The sequence below is a fragment of the Vespula vulgaris genome, chromosome 7 (genome assembly GCF_905475345.1).
Source record: "Vespula vulgaris chromosome 7, iyVesVulg1.1, whole genome shotgun sequence".
Taxonomy (NCBI): domain Eukaryota; kingdom Metazoa; phylum Arthropoda; class Insecta; order Hymenoptera; family Vespidae; genus Vespula; species Vespula vulgaris.
The window spans coordinates 4,068,306-4,090,227 of record NC_066592.1 but is presented as its reverse complement, the minus strand read 5'-3'; the positions used below and the strand labels follow the sequence as shown (position 1 = coordinate 4,090,227).

The 21,922-nt window shown below is 34.0% G+C and overlaps 1 protein-coding gene across 4 annotated transcripts in view; it reads right to left on the bottom strand.

The window, feature by feature from the left end:
* Positions 1 to 712: 712 nt before the first annotated feature.
* The window catches only part of LOC127065417 (serine-rich adhesin for platelets), an 88,952-nt gene continuing 67,742 nt past the window's right edge, over positions 713 to 21,922 (bottom strand). For 3 of the 4 annotated variants that reach the window (XM_050997723.1, XM_050997725.1, XM_050997724.1), the window contains exons 3-7: positions 19,209 to 19,249; positions 7,173 to 7,326; positions 7,036 to 7,083; positions 6,730 to 6,845; positions 713 to 6,557 (exon numbers count right to left, since the gene is read on the bottom strand). In XM_050997723.1, the coding sequence (XP_050853680.1) occupies positions 1,704 to 6,557; positions 6,730 to 6,845; positions 7,036 to 7,083; positions 7,173 to 7,326; positions 19,209 to 19,249 (5,213 nt within the window). In that variant the 3' untranslated portion in view covers positions 713 to 1,703. The remainder of the gene's footprint in view (positions 6,558 to 6,729; positions 6,846 to 7,035; positions 7,084 to 7,172; positions 7,327 to 19,208; positions 19,250 to 21,922) is intronic. The other variant, XM_050997726.1, reaches the window with a different exon arrangement.

Genomic DNA, 21,922 nt, shown 5'->3' with positions numbered 1-21,922 from the left:
ATATATAATAGGTCATGCATTAGGATAATGTAAAACGTTGTTATATATGTGTTGATCCAATGAATTGAATAATTCTTTACTAAACTCGAAATCGCGTATCGGATCGTATAAAAAACGGATAAATATATGTGATCGCTCGAATCCGATATAATCGATCCGATCCGATATTAAAATTTCAAACGATAAAAGTGATTTAATTTTTTTTTTTAATTCTCGATAATCTTTTTTTTTTGGTCAACGTTCTCGATTTGTTTCTTTTTTTTTCTCGAAAAGATTTTCTACACGCGTCATCTCTTTTTCAAGCGTGGGAAATCTTTTGGATAGATTCACGTGCAGACGTAATGGAGAACGCAAGACACACGCACGCATACATACACACACACGCATATACACACGTATGTAATTCCTATCGTAAAACATAAATCATCGTAGGGATATAATATTTTACGAAAGCGATTACCATCAAATAAGGAAGATCGTTGATGATTTACCGTTTGCTAGGTTTTCTTACGATCATAAAACGAAGCATCGTTCGTTCAGAATCCTATTCTATATATGTATGTAAGTATGTAATACGTACACACACAAACATACACACATACACATATATATATGTATGTACGATCATATAACTAACACTCGAAGATCGTCCCTTTTTGGACGGTCGCAATAACACGAGAGAGACACAAATCGCGAAGGAAAAAGAAATGATTTTTTTTCTTTTTTTTTTTCATATTTTTCTTTTACTATTTCGCAAAGTGATGAGACATGCTATATTTTTTTTTTGATCAAAAAGTTCTTATAATACTATATAGTAATTTATAGTAATTTAGAAATTCATTAGAAACACGTGTTAAATATAGATTTACATAGAAGAAGATATTAATAAGGTCGGATGATCCCTTCTTTGAAAGTCTATCAGAGGAATTTAAATTTTCTGAAAATTTCAATGACAAAATGCTACTACGAGCTACTACCTATGCATTTTAATATAAACTTACGTTCTATATTTAATCGACATCGTCTTAGCTGGCAATTGCAAGTGATCTCTCTCTCTCTCTCTATATATATATATGTATATATATAAATATGAAAACATATAATATTCGCTAGAAAAAATTCGAAGAGAATTTTTTAAAGTTCGAAACGAATGAATCGGGTAGATACGTTCAACGATCTCCATTATCGCGACTGTCAGACAACAGCCGAAATTGAATAAATCGATTATATCGAATGGCTTTAACCGGGACTTACAACTTCTAATATCGTTTCATCGGCGCGTTAATCCGATCAATCACGAAATGCGGAATGCTAAAAGATCGTATATACTTATTTTCTATATAACGGGGCTATAAATAAAAACTATCGATCGAACTGCTACTTGTCTACTCGCCTTTTAGCAAAACAGTTCTCGTTCATAGTTGCTCTTCTTCTCTTTTTTTTTCTCTTTTCTTTCATCTTTCGATGCTGTCAAATGTCTTGCTTGGTTTCTCTTTTTTTTCTTTTTACTTTTTCCTTTCTTTCTTTCTTTCTTTTTTTTTTGAGTAAATAATTAATCCTACTTCGTCGAAATAAAAAAAATAAAATAAAATAAAATAAAATAAAATAAAAGAAGAACGAAAAATAATTACGAGCGTTCATGTTTTAACGCACCAGCGTCCTCCGTTTTGTCGAAAATTCTTTCGAAGGATCTACCTTCAATTTCAACCCCATTTAGCAGCTACCGAATAAAGAGATCGTAGAAGATCCAATGCTCTGTTATCGGACACTGACGTTTCCGATAATGAGTCAATCGTTTCTTGCGTATCCGGATCGTCCGATCGTCTCGAGAAGACTGACGGATTTTCCGTGGTCGTACGAAATTTTCTACCTTGTCTACTACGGAATGTCGTGATCGAAGGTTCGTTCGATCTTGGTGTCGTCGATGGCGTTTTAGAATCAGGTTCGTTCGATCTTGAAGATGATCGTCTACCGATCGGTAATGTCAACTTGTTGATACCAGCTACTATCTCACGCGACTCCTCTGTGGAGAACCTGTTAACCGGCATCCTTAAAAGAGCATTTAACAATTGTTCTTTCTCTTCCTCCATGGTTTTGTTCATCGGTCCGTTGCAATGATTGATCAACAATAGAACTAATTGTCTGACGGTTTCATTGGTGTCAGCTTGTTTCATCACTTTCATCAAGGTATCCGAACTGCTTTCGTTAAGTTTACCAAAGATCCTCTTAGCCTTGACAACCTCGTTGTCACTAGTGTTTGAAGCACTCGAAGTTGTAGCGGTGTATGGTAACAAGGAGACCAAAGCATTATCTCTGGGTATGGTGTTGGTTGATGTTACAGAAGACGTTATTGTGGTTGTTATACTAGAACGTGTAGTATAAATCGGTGTCGGGGTAGCCGTGTTTTCGCCCGAGAACACACTTGGTAGTAAAGTAAACGTTGTGGGCGAGTCATCGTTGTTGTTGTAACCCCATTGCCAAGGCGTTGATATATCCTCGCTTGTAATCGACGATTTCGTAGCATCGTCATAGGTATTTATGTTAAAAATCTTATCCTTATGAGATTCGAATGTACTGCTACGGGTTGGTTTCAACGTTGAAAATGATTCGTTCGAAGTAACTTCCTTCGAGGAAGGATCATCCTCCAAACCGTGATTTATACGTTTAGGATCGATGAAAACAGTACTTTCCCAAAGTTGAGTGACCATAGGCGAGGACGTCCAATGATCGTTGCTCAATATATTCGGAGCTGTATTGTTTTGAATCGGATTATTGTTCGAAGCGTTTCGAGTGACCGTAGTAACGTGAGAAGAGTCATCAAAGTCGATCACCGTAGTCGTTATCGGATCTAGTCCAACGTTCGACGATGATATCGATGTCATCGTCACTGATCTCTCCGTCGTTTTTTCCGTTTGCTTGACGTTACCCTCGACGCGATTCTGGCCAGTTCTAAAGTTCTGATACGAACTACGAGCTGTTACAAGAGATTCATCCGGGATTCTCGAATCGTAATAACGTATTCTAAATGGACTATTGCTGATCCTTTTAGGCGGTATCGACGTGGTAGAACTGGGTATTATACTGTTCGATACTTCGACTACTTGTGATCCATCGTCGTTGTTGTTATCTTCAGGCTTGAAATAATGAGGCGTACCAAATCTTTCCGACTTGCCACCTAAACGCGAATCTTGTGCGTATTGTAGGTAATAGGCTGGCGTCGAGGAAGGTACATAGTTTTTATGTATCGGTGTAATACCAAGAGGTTTCACGTGTTTACCGTAAGGATCTGATTTGGTAGCGGTGCCGTTAGGAGTATCGCCGAATTGATTTTCCCCAGATTTATATTCTACTGGGAAATAATCGTCTTTAACCGATCCATTATGATCGCTCGATTCGGCACTACTGACTGGTATACGATTGTCGTTGCCGACATTGAACGCGTTGTTTACTGCGTAAGCAAAGTTATTGTCAGCAGGCAGAGTCGAGGATTCGTAATAATCATTGTTATTGGAGAGATCGTTCAAGGAAGAAGTTGTAGTCTGATCTAGCGTATCCTCCGTAGGAGCTACCGTTGTCGTGTAATAACTGTTCTGCGTTTTAGGAGGTAACCATGTTGTCGTTTGATAACCGTTGTCTTCGACAGGTCGAACGGTATTAATGGTTGAATGAGAAACACTGCCGATAGATCTAGCAGGCGACAGAGTTGAGTTATAAACATCGCGACGATACGTTTCAGGGAATCCAGTCGTGTAAAAGTCACGACGTGCAGTCTGAACAGGTGGCAAGGTCGAACCGTAGTAGTCACGTTGAGACAAATAAGGCTTATAGGTGCTGCTCGTGATCGCGATGGAAGGTGGTTGATACACGCTCGGATACACGCTCGTTGGCTTTCGTCTTCTCGTTCCATTCACGTCCTCCGAGAAATCCAATACCTCGTCTTTCTCCTTGGTAACCGATGGAAATTCTTCGGTTACCGTGGTCGGATAAGAAGTGGTGGTTTCACTCTGGTCGCTTTCGGTAGTCCAGGTTGGATCGGTTGGCCTTATATCAGTGAGTACCTTCTTGAACGTGTCAGGATCTTGCAAGTAGGCAGATAGAGCATGTGTGAATACTTGGGCAAGCTCACGAAGCTTCGTTCCATTCGTTTTATTTGCTCCGTTTACCGGACCCTCGCTCTGTTGAAGATCCAAATCGTCATTGGAATTCTCGAACTCGTTGGAATCTTCTATTCTCGTATCATTGATCTCGAGAGCGTTGTTCAGTTTAAATAATTCAGCATAGGATTCGACCGTCTGTTGGGTAAGTATACTCTTCGGCAATTCCACCGTGGACTCGTCCCTTTTCTCCGTCGACGATTCCTCAGTATCTTCTGGACGGTCGGTATTCGACTCTGTCGATTCTCTCGAGGCAAAGTTTTCGCTGGCAGTGGCAAAGTAAAGAGCGAGCGAATGTAAAGTTGATGGTCCGGAGGCTGTCGACAAACTAGTGCGAGAATTGCCGGACGTGTTTACGTCGTTTTCTAAACCTTGGAGAGAATGTAACATATCGAGTACGTGTTCTCTCTCGTTGGCAGGCCTGCTCTCTAAAGTCGAGCCAATTCTCAAAGTGGCTCGAGATTCCGGTAAATAAGTCGAACTACTACCTTTCAACTTGTTCGTCGACGACGAAGAGAAAAATTGTTTCGACTTTGATATCAGGTTCTTAGGATTGCGATAATTGGCTATGGTAGAAGTAAGACTAGGTACCGTCGCTGTATATACCGGCGGTTTAGCGGTCGTCACCGTCGTAGGGGTCGAAGTACTGGAATGAATGTAATTCTTCGTGAACGGTATGTAGGGACCTAACGTTGACATAACTTTGCCCTGTTTGTACGTAAAACTGGTGTCGTAAGGACTCAAAGTCTTTCCTGTTGGCGAATACTGCTGAGTACTCCTCGACGGTTTTTCCGTCGACAAGTTTATCGAGTTAGCACGGTAACTCGGCAAATTTCTCGTAGATTCCTTCGCGTCGATCTTCGACTCTGTCTCCGAACCCGTCGACTTTTGCCTTTCGAGAACGTCGTTCGAATAATCGATAGAAGAAGCTGTCGTCGTCCCTACGTCTTCGGTATAATCACGATAATTTTCTGTATTAACGTTAGATCTCGCAGTGGTATAACTCGTCTCTTGATCAGCCTCGATCACCTTATTCCTATTATATTCATTATTACTTCGATAATAATTCGAGAACGTCTCTCGATCGGGATTATTCGAATCCAGGTTGCTACGATAAGCCGCTTGTGTTTCCGAGTTTTCCTGATAATTTCCATTTAACGCTGGAGTGGAAATGGATTCCGTACTGGTCTGATAATCCTCGCTTTCTGGACGATTAGTTGTGGCAATGGTTTCAACGGCACCGCCAAAACCATACGATGTTTCCGTTGTATAAGGCTGTCTGTAGTAATCCGTACTATCCAAAGTCTTTTCGGTTGTTGTAGTATATTGTAATGTTGTCTCGTGACTCGGTATGGTAGTCGTTCGTGGTTTGTATATTGGTGCGAATGTTGGACCAGGGAACGGTGGTATACTGAATCTGGTTCTGATCACGGGTGAACTAGTTTTTTCTTTCGTCGTTGTTGAATCTTTCGTGGTTGATTCTTGATTGTTGTAAGATTGATAATAATATTGACGATTGGCAGCATTGTTGTTGTAATAATTGCCACGATTGGATACGAAAGCAGCGCTTTCGGCAAACTGTTGAAATTCTTTGACAGGACTCGAAGTCGTTGTCCTAAAAGTCGTCGTTTCCATGTAAGCAGCCGTAGACTTTTGAGTAGGCGAATTCAAATTATTTAAATTTCGGGCGTAACTCGTTCTCGATTTCGTATTCCTACCGGTAGGTCTCTCGTTACGTAGGGCTACGTTTTGTGTACCAGCTGATCCATAATAATCCTGGGAGTTGTTAGATGGATCTTGATTGTCCTGAGTACCTTCCTGAAACTTCTCCTCGTAGCTTGGATTATATTGATTGTATTTACCATTCTGAGTCTCTACCAGTTGATTCTGTTGTCTATTTATCGTTCGATAATTAAAGGTTGCTCCTTGTTTAGGTTTTGGATTGAAATTCTCGTCCAGATCTTGTTCGTTACTTTGAAAACCATTAGAATTGGAAGTCTGTGCAAATTGATTGCCGGATCTTCCATTTGTTTGATCGAAAACGTTACTCTGTTTGAATTGAGATTTAAAACCATCGGCATTGTCTTGAATCTGATTGGGTCTCGCAGATTGACCGAACGGATTCGTTCTACCGTTTTGTCTGCCATCGTAGTTGTCTTGACCTTGATGATAATCGAGTCCGTCATGATCGACGGTACGATGGAACTCGGATTTCATTTTCTTTTCTTCCGTACGTTTTCTCTCTTCCTCGGCTAGCTGTTCGGCACTCTGCTCGTAGAGTTCCGTCGACTTACTGCAATCGACTTTGAACCACCAATCGCAAATCAATTGCGATTGCTGAAAGATGGTACCGTTCGGGCAAAGAAACGATATCTTACGTCCGTTGTCGCAGATGTGAAAGACCTGAAAAAACGTTGGATCATTGTTAATTTACAACCTTTTCGCTGTGGGATAGTAATCGAATTAAAAAAAGAAAAAATAAAAAAAGAAAAAAAAGAAAAGAATAAATAAAATAAAAGAAGACACCGTCGGTCACAAATAAGTATGAACCTTAAGAGTGACACATGCAACGTACTTGACAATTCGTTTCCAAATCAGCATAGTAACCACCTTTCAATCCGCGACAACTGAAGGATGTTGCTGGTATCGTCGTAAAGGTTGGAAAGTCAACGCCCGGTTGTCCAGATACACCTAAATAAGATACGCCAAAGTCAATATTTATTCTTAGAATGGTTGATTCGAGTCGCTACTAAGTGTAGATTCTACGAAAAGGGGATCGAACGAAGAGGATTATATTGAACGTGGAATAGGACACGTTTAATTACTATGAAAAGGTAAAGACAACATGCTACGAGAAGAAAGTATGCATTCTTCGAAATACCCGCTCCTTTGAGCCACTCCTTAAGAAGATCCTCGTTCCCAAAGAAGACTAGGAAAAGAAATGCGTTTTAGTGTAAGTAACAATGAGACACGTGCTGAGATTTGTTAATCAGGATGTTAAAGGGACGATGTTGAAACCTTGATAGACTTGGTACTCGCCATTCTTCTCTGGTGCCAGTCTCTTAGCAATCTTTTTCAATGCTTCGACGTCTTCCTCGGAAGCTTCGAGACTCGCTAGATCCAATTCCGACAGGAACTCTGGTAGTCTCGCTTTTGCCTCATCCTGCGACTCCTGAGAAATGATAGTCCATTATAATTACAAATTATTCATATAATCTTTTTATTAACGACAGCGATACTCTATTTTCGAAATAGTGACATTAAAGAAATAGTGGAAGAGACAAGAGAGAGAGAGAGAGAGAGAGAGAGAGAGATAAACAAGAAAAGAAAAATTGACACACTTGCAAAGAGGGCATGTTCAATATCGTCGATTATGTTAATTTTATAAATTATCAAGGATATCAGTGAGATACGATTATCAGGGATCAGCGAGGAAACCTTTTTTCCTAAATTCCATGTTATAAATTTCTCATCATAGTTTGTTTTATTTCCAGAGCAGAGAATATGCTGGTATTACGTTTATCCCAAGTACACCTTATATATCACGAAACTGTTTAGACAGTACATAAACTGGCAAGTTAGGTAGATTAGATTAGGAATAATTAAAGTCCATATCAAATATCGAAAGATAGTTCGATACCCTTCTCTTTCTCTGTCTTTCTACAATTTTTTGTTATCCCAAATATTTCGTCTTCCTCCTTTTCGAAGGAAAGAAACGATTTGGCAGGTTGTTTTAAAAGAGAACTAATTGATCGTAAACACAAACGAGGTCACCGTCATCTCAGGGAAGGAAACGGGATAGACGGTGTTACGCAAACAAGCAAAGAACACCATGTCCTATCGTATCTTCTTGTGTTTTACCCTCACATACCTCAGCGACCAGGAAATTACGGTAGGTGTTACTTCCTTCCAAAGGAGATACAACATCCTCCTCTTTTCTCTGTTCTTTCTCTCACGCGAGGTGTGACTTCTATTTAACCGTATACCTACTACTTCTCCAATCCTTAGAAACTCCTATCACCATCACCTTTCTTGTTCCTGGATTTATACGATCCGAACGAACGTAACAATGATAATTAACTATGGTAGATATACATTTACCCATACAGTTATCTAATTTCTTTTTTCTTTCTTTTTGTTTCTTTTCTTCTTTTCATTCCACTCCACAAAATTTTGTAAAATTTAATCTCATCGTTTTTTTTTTCTTTTTCTTCTATAGATTTCGTTAATTAAATAAATATTATAAAATGATAACGAGATGAAATTTTTACGTTGGAATAAATCGATTTTCAATCATCTCGTTTATATTTTTTAATAATTTCATACGCATATACATATATGCGTATAAGTGTAAAATAAAAGTAGTCACTAAATTTCGAAAAATGACTCCTCGCGATTACGATATCATTTTATTTTATTTTTTTTTTTTATGAATGAGAGTAAGCATATTTTTAATTATTTTTATAATCAGAAGATAAATAAACGATGTGAAAATTGAAATGTTATATAAAACATATGCGTGTGTATACACACACACATATATATATACATATATATATATACATATATATATATCGAGAAATTCAGTAGTGCGAGAAACGTTATAAACTGGCGGTCATTGATACGCGACGGTGAGTTTTCAATTTTCCGTAACACGCGACTACTCGAGCGCCTTTTATCCGATAATTGAGTTTTGTTTCGTAGTGAATAGACCAGCGTAACGTAGCACGACTTCTCGTTCGAGGAAACAAATATCGGTGTATCGATCACACTCTATTCTCTCTGTTCTTTTACTACAGAACACTTTCTGATCTTTCTTGTTTGCTCGATTCAATCTAATATGTACATATCCAAATAATAAAAGAACAAAATGTTCTTTAAAGATCGTTTAAAAGAAAGAAAGAAAGAAAGAAAGAAAGAAAGAAAGAAAGAAAAAAGAACAAATCTGTTTTATTTTTTTTTTTTTACTTATTTCTTTTTAATTAATAAAGATTATTCTACAGTTTTTAATTGCTTTTTTCAATCATTTGGATTTATATGCAGTAACCAAAGTTATACGATAATATAGATCATAATATAGATTACGATTTATTAGCTGTCTCTCTCTCTCTTTCTCTCTCTCTCTCTCTCTACACATGTACATATAGATCATTTTTAATTACTTAAATTGTTAAATAATTAAAGTAATATGAAAATGATAATGATAAAAAATAAAAAATAGAAATTCCCTCCCCCCCTCTCTCTCTCCGTCTCTTTCTCTCTCACGAAAATACAAAAAAATATCTTCCAATCTTTGTTCGTTGAAAAGGAGAAATAAAAAATTTTGGATAAAACTATATCACGTTCGATCAAATTTTCTTTTTACATTTATTAATCATGGATATTGAATGAAGGATCGATGCTCTGCGTAACGAACTGACAGTTTTTTTCGATTTTTCTTTTCTTTTTTTTTTATCATCTTTTTTCTTCTTTCTTTTGAAATCCGGACTTGAAAATTTCCATGTTGAATTCGACATTTGAATCCGGTATGTTCGATACAAATCCGAATAGTTACGTAACGGCAAACGTCGAGAATTTATGAACACGCATTTGGCAAGAGCGTACCGAGAAGTTTCAAGTGGTCTGCTGGTGAAAAGCTTTAAGGGAGGAATTGACAAAAATAGAAAATTTCTAACCGAAAAGTGAGCGTTTTGAACAAATACAATATCAGTTGGACAATAACAATATCAAAGAGAGCAAAAAAATAAATAAATAAGTAAAAGAAAAAGAGAAGACAAAAATCATAAAAAATATATTTTAAAAATCAATCGACTGTATCATTCGTTAATTATGTCAAAAATATGCGTAGAAAACGAAAAAAGACAAGCAATAAAATCCTACAATAATATCTCTTACATAAAAAAAAATTCTAACTAAAAGTATGCCAGAAAAGGATCGTATCAATTAGTATTAACGATAATAAGAAGATTAAAAAAAAAAAAAGAGAGAAAAAAAAACAAAGAAAGAACAAAATTCTAACAATATTTTAAACGACAATCTACCGTAATACTATACAATAATATAATATATTTTCAATATTATTACGACTCATTAATCTCTAATTTCTTCTCGAACGATCATGTAAATGAATTTATAACGTAGTGTATTTCGAATAAACAATTTCCTACCAGGCGTGTAGACTATAATAATAACGAGTAAATGGATGTTCGATAATGAGGTTCGTTCGATTGTAAAAAACGTGACGTCGAAATTTCACCGTCCTTTCTCATGCATTTTCATTCTCATTAGATGCATGTATACATACATGACTACGTACATGACTACGTACATGACTACGTACATATATACGTACATAAATAGATAAATACATATATACATACATACATATATACGTATACATATATCCGAACGATTGGATTAAAATCTTTCCGTGGTTCGCATTTAACGAACAATTTCTTCATTTCGTTGAAGTACTAAATGATCGTGTGATAAAAAAGAGAACGAACGAAGAAATAATTCGAAATAAACAAAGTAAATAATGGATCTTTGTTAAATTATTTGAAAACAGGATTAAACTTTTGCAGAAGTTTCTCAAATTACGGATAAGGTAGAACCGACACATACTAGACCGACAAGGATGTTGCTGGTGTTATCCTAAAATGGGCTGAGCTAAGGATGTGATTAATTTTAACTGTCCGACCAACTTTAATAGACGGATAATAATAATTAGCAAAATATAGTACGCGTTATGGGATCTTGTTGGTTAGAAGTGAACAAGCGAATGAGAAAGTAGGAGAGAGAGAGAGAGAGAATGTTTTATCCTCCTTGGGCACCATATTCACCCTCTTCATTTTACATAATTAAACACCCAACATATTTAACGCAGTATTTACGTAAGTGCAAACGCTCTTTCTACTCGCTTTTTCTATTAATTTGTTGGCTACGCATTCTCTCTCTGTCTCTCTCCCTTGTTTTGTGTGTTTACGAAAGAAATAATTAATTTCACCTTTGATTCTACATTTCATTTATCTGTCTACCAAAGTTTCTCTCTCTTCTCTTTCTTTTTTTCTCTCTGAGCTACATATCTATATCTCTTTTTTTCTTCTCCCGTTTATTAGATTTAAAATTGCATTTGTTATTTTTCTTTATTATTTTGTACTATCTCTTATCTCTTTGCTTTTTCTATTTTTCTCTCTTTTTCTCTCCCTTTTTCTCTGTGTGTGTGTGTTTTTTTATATAAAAATAAATAAAAATTTATACCAATGTTATCTTCTTTGCACATATTGTGTGTATCCTGTGTATTATGTATAATTTATTTCTTTCTTTTATATTTCATTCATCTTTGATAACGTAACTAAAATCGTTTTTAATTTTTATGACAAATGATGATATAGATATACGAGGATTGTAAATTTTCAATATCGTTAACTCTGTACAGCCAAGACATAAATTTTGTCTCTCTCTCTTTCTCTCTCTCCGTCTTCTTTCTTTCTCGAAGTGCGTATCTAAGAATAACCAACAGTTCTTTTACTTTTATCTTTGACTCGGTGAAACTCGTTATCGTCTCGTGGACTCGTTAATTTTACACATTAATTCGAATGTCGCGAAAGGAAGAGAAGACGAGAAAGAAGTCATTAGGAGAATCGTTAGAGAACGAGGAATCCTTTGAAAACCTTTTAATATTCATCCCTTCGTTTATTTCTCAATTACTCGTGTCTTTTTGAAAGCGAGCTCTATCATCGAATTACAATTATTAAATTTCTTGTTAGAAAATTTTCGAGTCGAATTTACTAGCTCCGTGTTCATTATACTTATTTAATTATTATTACGTTTCTCAAGCAATAACATAGCAATCTAATATTTCAAACGGTACGAAATTATATAAAAAAGAGATCATTTTTTTTAAACAATTATCTCTATGTTATACAAAGAATACATCTATAATTATATTCACATAAATATTAATATCGAAATACCTTGAATCAGCTTGCTGTTTATATTCATTGTATTTTATTAATTATTTGTTTACATGTTATCAAGAAATATATGCAGAGATTTTCATGCAATATTAACTTAACAAACAAACAAATCGAAAAGAAATATATATGTATTATTATTAACTGATTATTATCAAAATTATTCAAACGAATTATCAAAGATATGTTAATTGGTAATAATATATAATATAATTATTACACTTTGAATATATTTAAACTTTGAAATATTTAAAATTTATCAATAATGATGTATTCATTGTTTAATTAATAAACACGCACATACACACTCTCTCTCTCTTGCTCTCTGTTTTTTTTTTTTTTTTTTTTAATAAAATGAATAAAAAATGAATGAAATATCGAGCTTTAGATTTGAAGTTAAAAAACAAGTAATGATATGCACGTTGTACTGAGGATTATGAAAAATATGTATTCAAAGAGAGGAATATAAATGAGAGAAAAAAAATTACGATCACGAAAATGAATTTCTCGTTTAATAAAAAATTCGAACTATTCGCACAAAGCCGGAAAGCAACTCGATGACACTTCGGTATTCTATAATTTTTCTAATTATCGTTTATGGGAGGACGATAAAGGAAGAACTTGTATGATTTCGGTCGAATAGGAATCTACAAATAAACCTATCTTCTAATTATGAACGTCTAGTTATGAATGGCATGCGTGATCGAAATTACGAGAATGGCTGTTCCTCTCTTTCTCTAGAGAATTGCTTGATAATATGATTAAATTTTCTTCTTTGTTTATTGTCACTTTATTTAAAAACTGCAACGTAATTGTTCCGCTAATATTTGTTATCGAAGTTGCTGTCACTTTAACACTTTGGTATTAAGATACTTACTATTCTTTCATTAATCTTTTTTCATATTTTCCATATTCATTATTATTCGATCGTTCAATTATTTCAGTAATGTTGAACAAACGATAAGAACAAACATAAATATCGATAATTAAGCAAGTCGTTGAATTAATGAAGTTTCAACGAAAAGTCATCAGTCATCTTGTTATTTAATCGATCGATCATAATCATCGGGCATATCCAAACATGTTCGAAGTTTCAAAACAAGGACAGATCTACGTATTCGTGCGTCAACGAAGCGTCGATAATAATTCATTCTCCTGTTCGTCACTAGTATATGTTTTCTCGTAAATATGTACACATATATATGCACGCACTCACAAATATACATACACATATAACTAGATAGGTCGCATCGCTTGTTCGATACCGCGTTCCAAGCGAGTTTCCACGATTTTCCAGCGATTCCTTTCCCAAGCGAATTCTCGTGCCCGTATCTCTCTCTTTCTCTCTCTCTTTCTCTCTTTCCCTCTCTCTTTCCCTCTCTCTATTTCTCTTTCTCTATCTACCATGACAAAACTAATCTTCGATATCAGCTTGCACACGAATAGTGTCGTATTGAATTCGCAACAAGAGAATGTTCTGAAAACAAGGATGCTAAGAAGAAAAATTGAAATAAAACGAGAAAATACTTAAACTGCCAGATAAAAGAGTGAGAAACATACAATTTTTATTGGATCAATTTTTAATAAATAATAAAGTATGATACGGAGTAATAATGAAAACAGATATGAAGATGGAAACTTTAAAAAAGTGATAGAAAAAAAAGTGATAGAGAAAGAAAGAGAAAGGAAAAAGACAAGAAGATAGGAATGAAAAAAGAGAGAAGCAAAAAATTGTAATTAGAAATTAATGTAAAAAATCCAATAAGAAATCAACTACTATGTAATAATGTCATAAAATGTAATGAGAAAAAAATGAATTGGACTATAATATTTAACGAGGCACGAGAGAATATATATATATATATATATATATATATATATATATATATATATATATATATATATAGAGAGAGAGAGAGAGAGAGAGAGAGAGAGACAGAGATAAAGAAATAGAGAAAGAAATACGAAAGACAGTTTTTCAAGTTGGTGCATTATTACCGCGTACTAGCTTTGAGTATTTGCATTGGCCGTCGTTACGAGACATCTTCTCCTCGTTTTCTTAAACTTTAAACTGTACGTGACGTATCCAAGGAATTTCCATCCTTGAAACAGTCTCGAACGTTTGTTCGTGGTACAATGGTACTTTCTTGCTTTCTCTCTCTCTCTCTTTTTCTCCCATCTCTCTTACACGCGTTTGTATATCTTTAGAACGATAAACGAGAAAAGACAGAGAAAAAGACAGAGAAAAAGACAGAGAAAAAGATAGAGAAAAAGACAGAGAAAGATAGAGAGAGGGAGAGAGAAAGAGAAAGAGAAATAAAGAGGTCGACCTCCTCTGTTCCATAATACCGTTGCATCATGGGATATCCCATTGTCTTCCCAATCTGATGCACTCGACCGGAAGCCCGACGCTTCGCTTCTGAGATAATACATACGTACGCGCAGGAACCGCTTAAGATAGTCGATAGTCATCCGTGCTTCGTTTTCGGCCTCGATAAACTCAGGGAATTTGTCGAGCAGGCGATTCCCGTCTCTCGCAAAACCATCTTTTCTATTTCCTTCTATCTCTTTCTACAAGATCTTTTCCTTCTCGAAAAATATGAATATATTTGTTTCTATCTTTTTCCTTACTTTTCCCTTCTTATCTTTGTCCTTTTTAATTATTTCATTAAGGATAATTAAACGCGACGATATTTAACGTCGTTAATTATTAATACGATATAGTTTTATATAATAATATATCAATATTTATTTTTCACAAGCGAAAAGACATTTAAAAAACGATTTGAATTAGAAAAGAAAAATAATATGTATGTTAATATTATATATTAGTTATGTTATTACCATCGTTATTTTATTAGAAAAAGAAAAATGTATATATACTTGTTTTGTGTAAATTTATATATTACATTTTATATAAATTATAACAATAACAATAATGATAATTTTTCTAACTTCGGTAAAACTCCTGTCGCCATAGAAGAAAGCAACCGTGATTTAATTTCAGGAGTACGAGTCAATCTCTTTAACGACATGCTTTCAGCAAGTTAAACGGGTTCTCACTTGTCACTGTCGTGTGAACGACATATTAACATTCCACGACGACGACGACGTGTCGTTCATACAAAGGAACAAATTTTGATTTATTGCTGAATTTATAGAAATTTATATATTTTATATTATTATGGACTTATGATTGAAAAGAATTTTTTATATTTTGTCAATTTCCAATTACGCGAAACAAAAAATAACGAGTGAATTCGTTTTCCATCGATTAGTTATCAAATATAATTACATCCTTTTGCGTGCGCACGTTCGAGCAGTTTATTTATTTATTATTTACACGTTTTAACTGATGTACATGTGTTAAACGTTCAAATACAAAGAACGTTAATTATCCTTTGTAATTGCGTTACGTGTCGTTGAAATGACGAAATACCTGCGAATTAAAAATAGACTTGTTTTCGTGCAAAAAGAGACAGAAAGAGAGATAGAGAGAGAAAAGTCGTACAAGAGGACATTTATGAGATTAATAAAGTAATTTATCTGCCAACGAAATCAACGTTTCAAACGAGCTTTCTAGATTGTAACGATGTAACGTTCAAATCTGCTCGTATAAGAACATTCTATGTTGATGAGTTTAATTAACAAATTTCAATTGTTCATGCAAATGGCTAATTTAAAACGAAAATGTTAATAATCAAAGATATTCTTTATTATCTTAATATTTGTTTCATAATTGTGCGATATTAATCGAACGATTCAATTAAACAATATTACAATTATCATAGAAATTTACAATACAATTTTGTGTTTTACTAATTAGTATCCAACTTATTATTATTGCAAAAATTATTTTAATACATTGTGTATTGATCAATATTATGATGATATAGAAAATGAAAAGAAAAAGAGGAAGAGAGAAAAAATTCGTATAAGCTTAATAATAAAATACGAAATACCATTTGAAATGTTGGAAATATTTATTCGACTTTTAAAAATAAATTTTTATTTTTTTTCAAGACTGTCAATACTGTTTTCTAATAGAAAATTTTTATTGGTGACTAAAAAGGATCATTAAATTCTTCGTCATCTTGTTATAATAACGTCGTAAAAACTCGAGAAGTTACGTTAGCATTGTCGTTGATGGCGATCGGCAAACTTTTGATCGAGACTAATTTAACGCTTGACTTCCGAACGATAATCTCTCTATGGCCAACGAAAATATTCGCGTGATCGAGCTCCAACTTTTGAAAAACTTAGCTCGATTATAATCATGAATCGCGAAAACGTGAGCGTATAACATAGAAACATACTTTCGAGAGCCGACATAATGAAATCCGATTAATTTCCATTCGCGATATGTCCAGTCATTAATTATATTTTTTTTATTTAATAAAAACATTTTATGAAACAAAAAAAATAAATATACAAAAATGAGTTCAATGATAAAGAAAAAAAAATTTATTTTATAACTAGTAAAAATTATTTATCAAATCGTTATTGTATATCTTTGTTGTTCATTTTTTATCTTGCAAAAAAATATGTAGATCAATTATTTGAAAAACCCTAAAAATTGTATTATTTATAATATTGAAATAATATAATAGCTAAATATAATTTCTTTTTTTCTTATTTACTTTTTTTTATTATAGTTACAGATATTTATAATAGTTTCAACTATCGACGAACCATAACACAGTAACACAGTGTTTTCAATTTCTAGATTATTCATGGGAATAGTCGAGTGAAATGTATGGTCAAAAGCTTTTCTCGAAAACGCAGGTACCTATGAGCTCTGTTCGTTCGCAGAATTTCAATTCACTTTATTCATTGGAATTGCATTGAATTTAAAGGTACTACGTATAGCAAAATTTAATTATACAAACCGTACAATATGTACATACGTAAATGTATCCTATCCACTTTTCTCTTAGTTTTTTCTCTAACAACGTAAGATATATTCAAGATAAATAATTGCAATCATAATTTTGATGAATGAAAATTTTGATGAAAATATTTCCAAAAAAAGTTATATCGTGTTAATATTTAAAATGAATGTAATTTTTGCGAGAGAACGTATTCAAATCATATTAAGATCGATACTAATATTATTGTCCTTTTATTTAACGAAATTCTATCTTATTTTATTTCGTCCATGTTAAAGAATAAGATTAGAGGAATCTAAAGAATTATTATATTTAAAAAATATAAACTTTTTGCATATTAAATTTGTTTTGTAAAATCGAAAATTAATATTTATATTTATATATCTAGAAGCGAATGAATAAATAAATTGCTAATGATTAATTAGATATTTTTGTAAAAAATAGAAATATATTATATCTTACATTAATATTATACATTTAAATGAATCAATCTTTACAAAGATATTTTTATTCATAAACACGAAACACAAGTTTATAATTTATAATGGCATTGAGAAAAGCTCTACCATATAGGATTTCTCTCTATGCTTATGATTATTTTCATTATCTATAAATATAAACTACGATTGTATATTCTACATATACGAGTATACCTAGTTGCTGAATTGATATTCGCTCTGTTGCAAATGGGTTAATTTAATCTCATCGCATTACATCAGCGAGCTTAGCAATTAGCTTGGTTGATATTAGTGATGATATTGCATGCAATTGAATAAATGAAATAGTCTTCAAATGTTATTACGTAAATATTAGCATTGGAGAGACTTGATAAATAAAATAAAGAGAGATATAAGTGTGTGCATGTGCATATTTGTTAATTTAATGTATTTTAGAAACGAACGTATATGATGTTCCACATCATTGAACGCAAATAAAAATATAATTTATATTGACATTTTAAAGAGTCTAGATCAAAAGTTTTTAGACGATTTTATAGTAAAAATCAATTACACTTTTTCGGAACTTTTTATAGGCTAACTAATTGTCAAACTACAAGCTTAGGAACTTTTTTACAATTCGCAAAAAATAAAAACATTTTGAAAAAGATTAATCGGTTTTTAAAAATCATCTAGAAACTTTTTCGATCCGCCTTGTAAATGAATATAAGGAAGGAATACGAATTAATGAATTTAAACGGCTCTTTCATAACAATTTTCAAGCTAGTCGAGAGAAAAGCAAACTTAAATTGATTCAATCGATCGATCGACCCTCATCATTGAATGCAAACTTTTCAACGAATTAAACGTAGCTCCCACGATCGTTAAATCGAGCCTTTTGGAAAACGATTAATAATTTCTCCAAGTATCTTTAAAGAATACAAAGACGCGAGAAAGTGATCCTGCAAAGTGATGAGAGAGACGTTTTTTCTTTCTCTCTCTCTCTCTCTCTCTTTTATTTTTTAAGTTATTACGATCAGTACGATATTACAAATTCATAATATCGTCTTATCACGAGGATTTTTAATAATAATGTGCACTTAACCTAACGATCGTCCCTGTAGGGAATTAAAGATAAGAAGTTGAAGATATTTAATATAAAATGATGTCGAAGAAGTACGCACCGAGAGATATAGAGAGAGATAAAGAGAAAGAGAAAAAGAGAAAGAGGGAGAAAGAGAGGGAATTCTTTTTTTTCGCGAGAAAACAAATTAACTCGCTTAAAAAATGCACGCGCGGGAAATTTGAATCTTTGAAAGATTGCACCTTGTAAAAAGTTAACGAACTTTGTGTAGATAGACGGAAAGAGGGGGGTTGGGAGGAAGGTAGATTTTAAAAAATGGTAGATAGCGTAGTAAAAGAAAGGAGGTCGTCGAAATCGACGTAACGAAATCGTGAGGATAAAATTCACGAGAGAAATCAAGAAAATGGTTAAGACATATATATGTGTGCGTATATACATATATATATATTTGAGAATAAGAGAGAATAAATGTACGTACGCGATATATGTATGTATGTGTACCACAAAAAATATGTATGAAAGAAAACGAGACGATGAATTTTTGGATGACAGAAGAGAAGAAAAGATAAGAGTGAAGAAAAGGAAGACATAGGAAGAAAAAAAACGAAAGAGAATTTGAAAAAAAAAAGAAAGAAAGAGACGTAGGAATAAAAACAGAAAACGCTCACCTTTCTCTCGCAATGGCCAGGCAGAACCGTAACTGCGACACCTGAAAGACACAGCGGAGTAAATTAACGTTGGACTAATTAGAAGGGTCTTTGTTTCGACGTTGGAATTAGATTGTTCTGTGGTCAGCGACGCGTACGAGTATAATTTAAGGATTCATTATGGGCCAGGACGCATACGTATACATACACACACTCACACAAATATATATATATATATATATATATATATATATATATATGTATGTATGTAGCTATATGTATATAGACGTTTTGCCGAGAGGCCATTCCGAAAAGCCAAGCGTGACGAAACTATGCCGGATTGTTCTCGTTTTGCCACCGACGATCCACCGTTAATAATCCCTTTTGCGTTGTCTCCCTTTCGAGCCCTTCAACTCCCTCCTCCCTTCGACATGATGGTCAACGAGCTAGTTCACGAGCCAAAGCGAGAACGATCGACAAATTTTCAAACGAAATTCAATTTTACCTCTCTACGAAATTTTTTTTATTCCCCTTCTCTCTTTCTCTTTCTCTCCCTCTCTCTCTTTCTCTCTCTCTCTCTCGGGAAATTTCAATAAAATTTTTCGTTTGACAGAATATCGATATTGATATTACTATAGTTCATTCTTCGCTTCCTCGTTTCAATTCCATCATAAGATCAAATTTCACGATACTGCTCGTTTCTATAACGATCTATTATTTTTATTTATCATCACATATTACTCATCCGCTGAACCGTAAGGGATAGAAAAAAGACATTTTTGTTAAAAAAAGAATAAAGTTAAGAATTAGATCGCACAGAGAGTACTTCCAATTTTTTCCTTTTTTATTCGGAAAAAAAAAATAAAAAAAAGATCAATCGTCAACGTTATCGAACTAATCGAAAATGTCATTTTAATTTATTCAATCGAACGCATCGAGTCGCGTCGCGATCCTTCTATGGATCGGAACTACGGTAAGTACTCAAAAGTGATCTATCTATCTATGTATCTATCTATCTATCCATCTATCCATCCATCTATCTTTCTCTGAGAAGTGACACAAATCACGTGATGGAACGAGAGCTCTTGGTGTTGATTTCGAAGGGATCATCGTAGATGGAAACGCCACGATCGACGTCGATTATCTCTCGGCTGTCTAACGCGTCCCCCCCCCCCCCCCCCCATCGAAATGCATTTCAAATGATCGCTCGACCGCAGCGGATTTCGTGTCGCCCGTTGCAGTAGACGTGTACTCTGCTAGGGTAAGTGTAAGTATGTATATATGTATATATATATGTATGTGTCAGACAGAGAGAGAGAGAGAGAGAGAGAGAGAGAGAGAGAGAGAGAGAGAGAGAGGAGTTGGAGAAGCGGATGAGCAGGCACTCCAACAACTGGAAAGCCATTCTGACGGTAATTGGATCACCGAAGACCCTACGCCGTTGCTGCTGCTACTACTGCTGCTACTACTGCTATACTACAGAGCAGTTGCTGCTGTTACTGCTGCTGCTGTTACTGCTGTTGCTGTTGCTGTTGCTGTTGCTGTTGCTGTTGCTATATTCTCGTCCTCATCTGAGATATTGTAATTGCCCACGAGAGAGAACCGACGGATTAATTTTGGTCTAACGATGACGAATCAAGATCTCTCACTTCCTTTCTCTCTCTATCTATCACATTTACACTCATTCTTTCTCTTTCTGATCGTCTATCTGTCTGTCTCTGTCTCTCATTTTATCTTTATCTTTTCTTTTTGATCTTCTCTCGTGCATCGATCGATACTTGTTCTTCTTTCAATGCGTCATTTGTTATAATTTTTTTTTTTTGAATTTCTTTTCGAATACTTTCCGAATAATTTGAATAAAAAGATCTTATGAATGGTGTGAATAATTTGACGATGATCTATGTAGCTTGATAAAATAATTCTAGGATTGGTGCGTAGTATATAGGAAAGTTATGTTATGTGAAAGAGAAAAGAATGGAACTGGGGAGAAACGTTAGAAAGGAATAGAGGAAAATGATGAAAGGAAATGGATGAAAGGAGTGAGAAGGGTAGATAAATATAGAAGGAGGTTTTAAAGATATGTAAACTTTGAGGTCTTTACATAAGTAGAGAATTTTAATATTATCATGTTTTCTTTCTCTGTCTCTCTCTTTCTTTCCCATTAATATCTTTTTAAAGACTTGTAATTCAGTTTCTTTTTTTATAACAAAATTAATTTTATAATTTTTTAAAGAAATATTTCCATAGAAATTATGAGAATTAGAGATAAAGTTATCTAACTCAATGCAGATAATAGAAAAGACTATGTTTATGAGATGATAATAATTTTTAATTGTTTGTATAAATGCAACTTTTGTCGTTAAACAAAGGCTATAAACGAATTCTTTTTATATCCTGAATTAATTTTCTAATATAAATATACAATATTGAAATAATATTTTTATTTTTATTATGTAGACAATTAGAGAAACGAGTTTCTTGCATGATAAAATTTTTTTCTTTTCATTCACTTTCTTAAAAACGACATTTCATTTCTTTTCCTTCTCGTTTCTATTGACTACCATTCCATTTTTCCTTACTCTTTCAACAGTTAAGAACGACGGTTCGCATGAATTTAGAAAGAAACGTCTCAAAAAGGTTGTCTCTCATTTTTGACGAACTTAATTAGATCACTCTCTGCTAGACTGCTCAAATGCTCGAATTAAAAGAGAGAACGCAGAACATGAGAGATAACG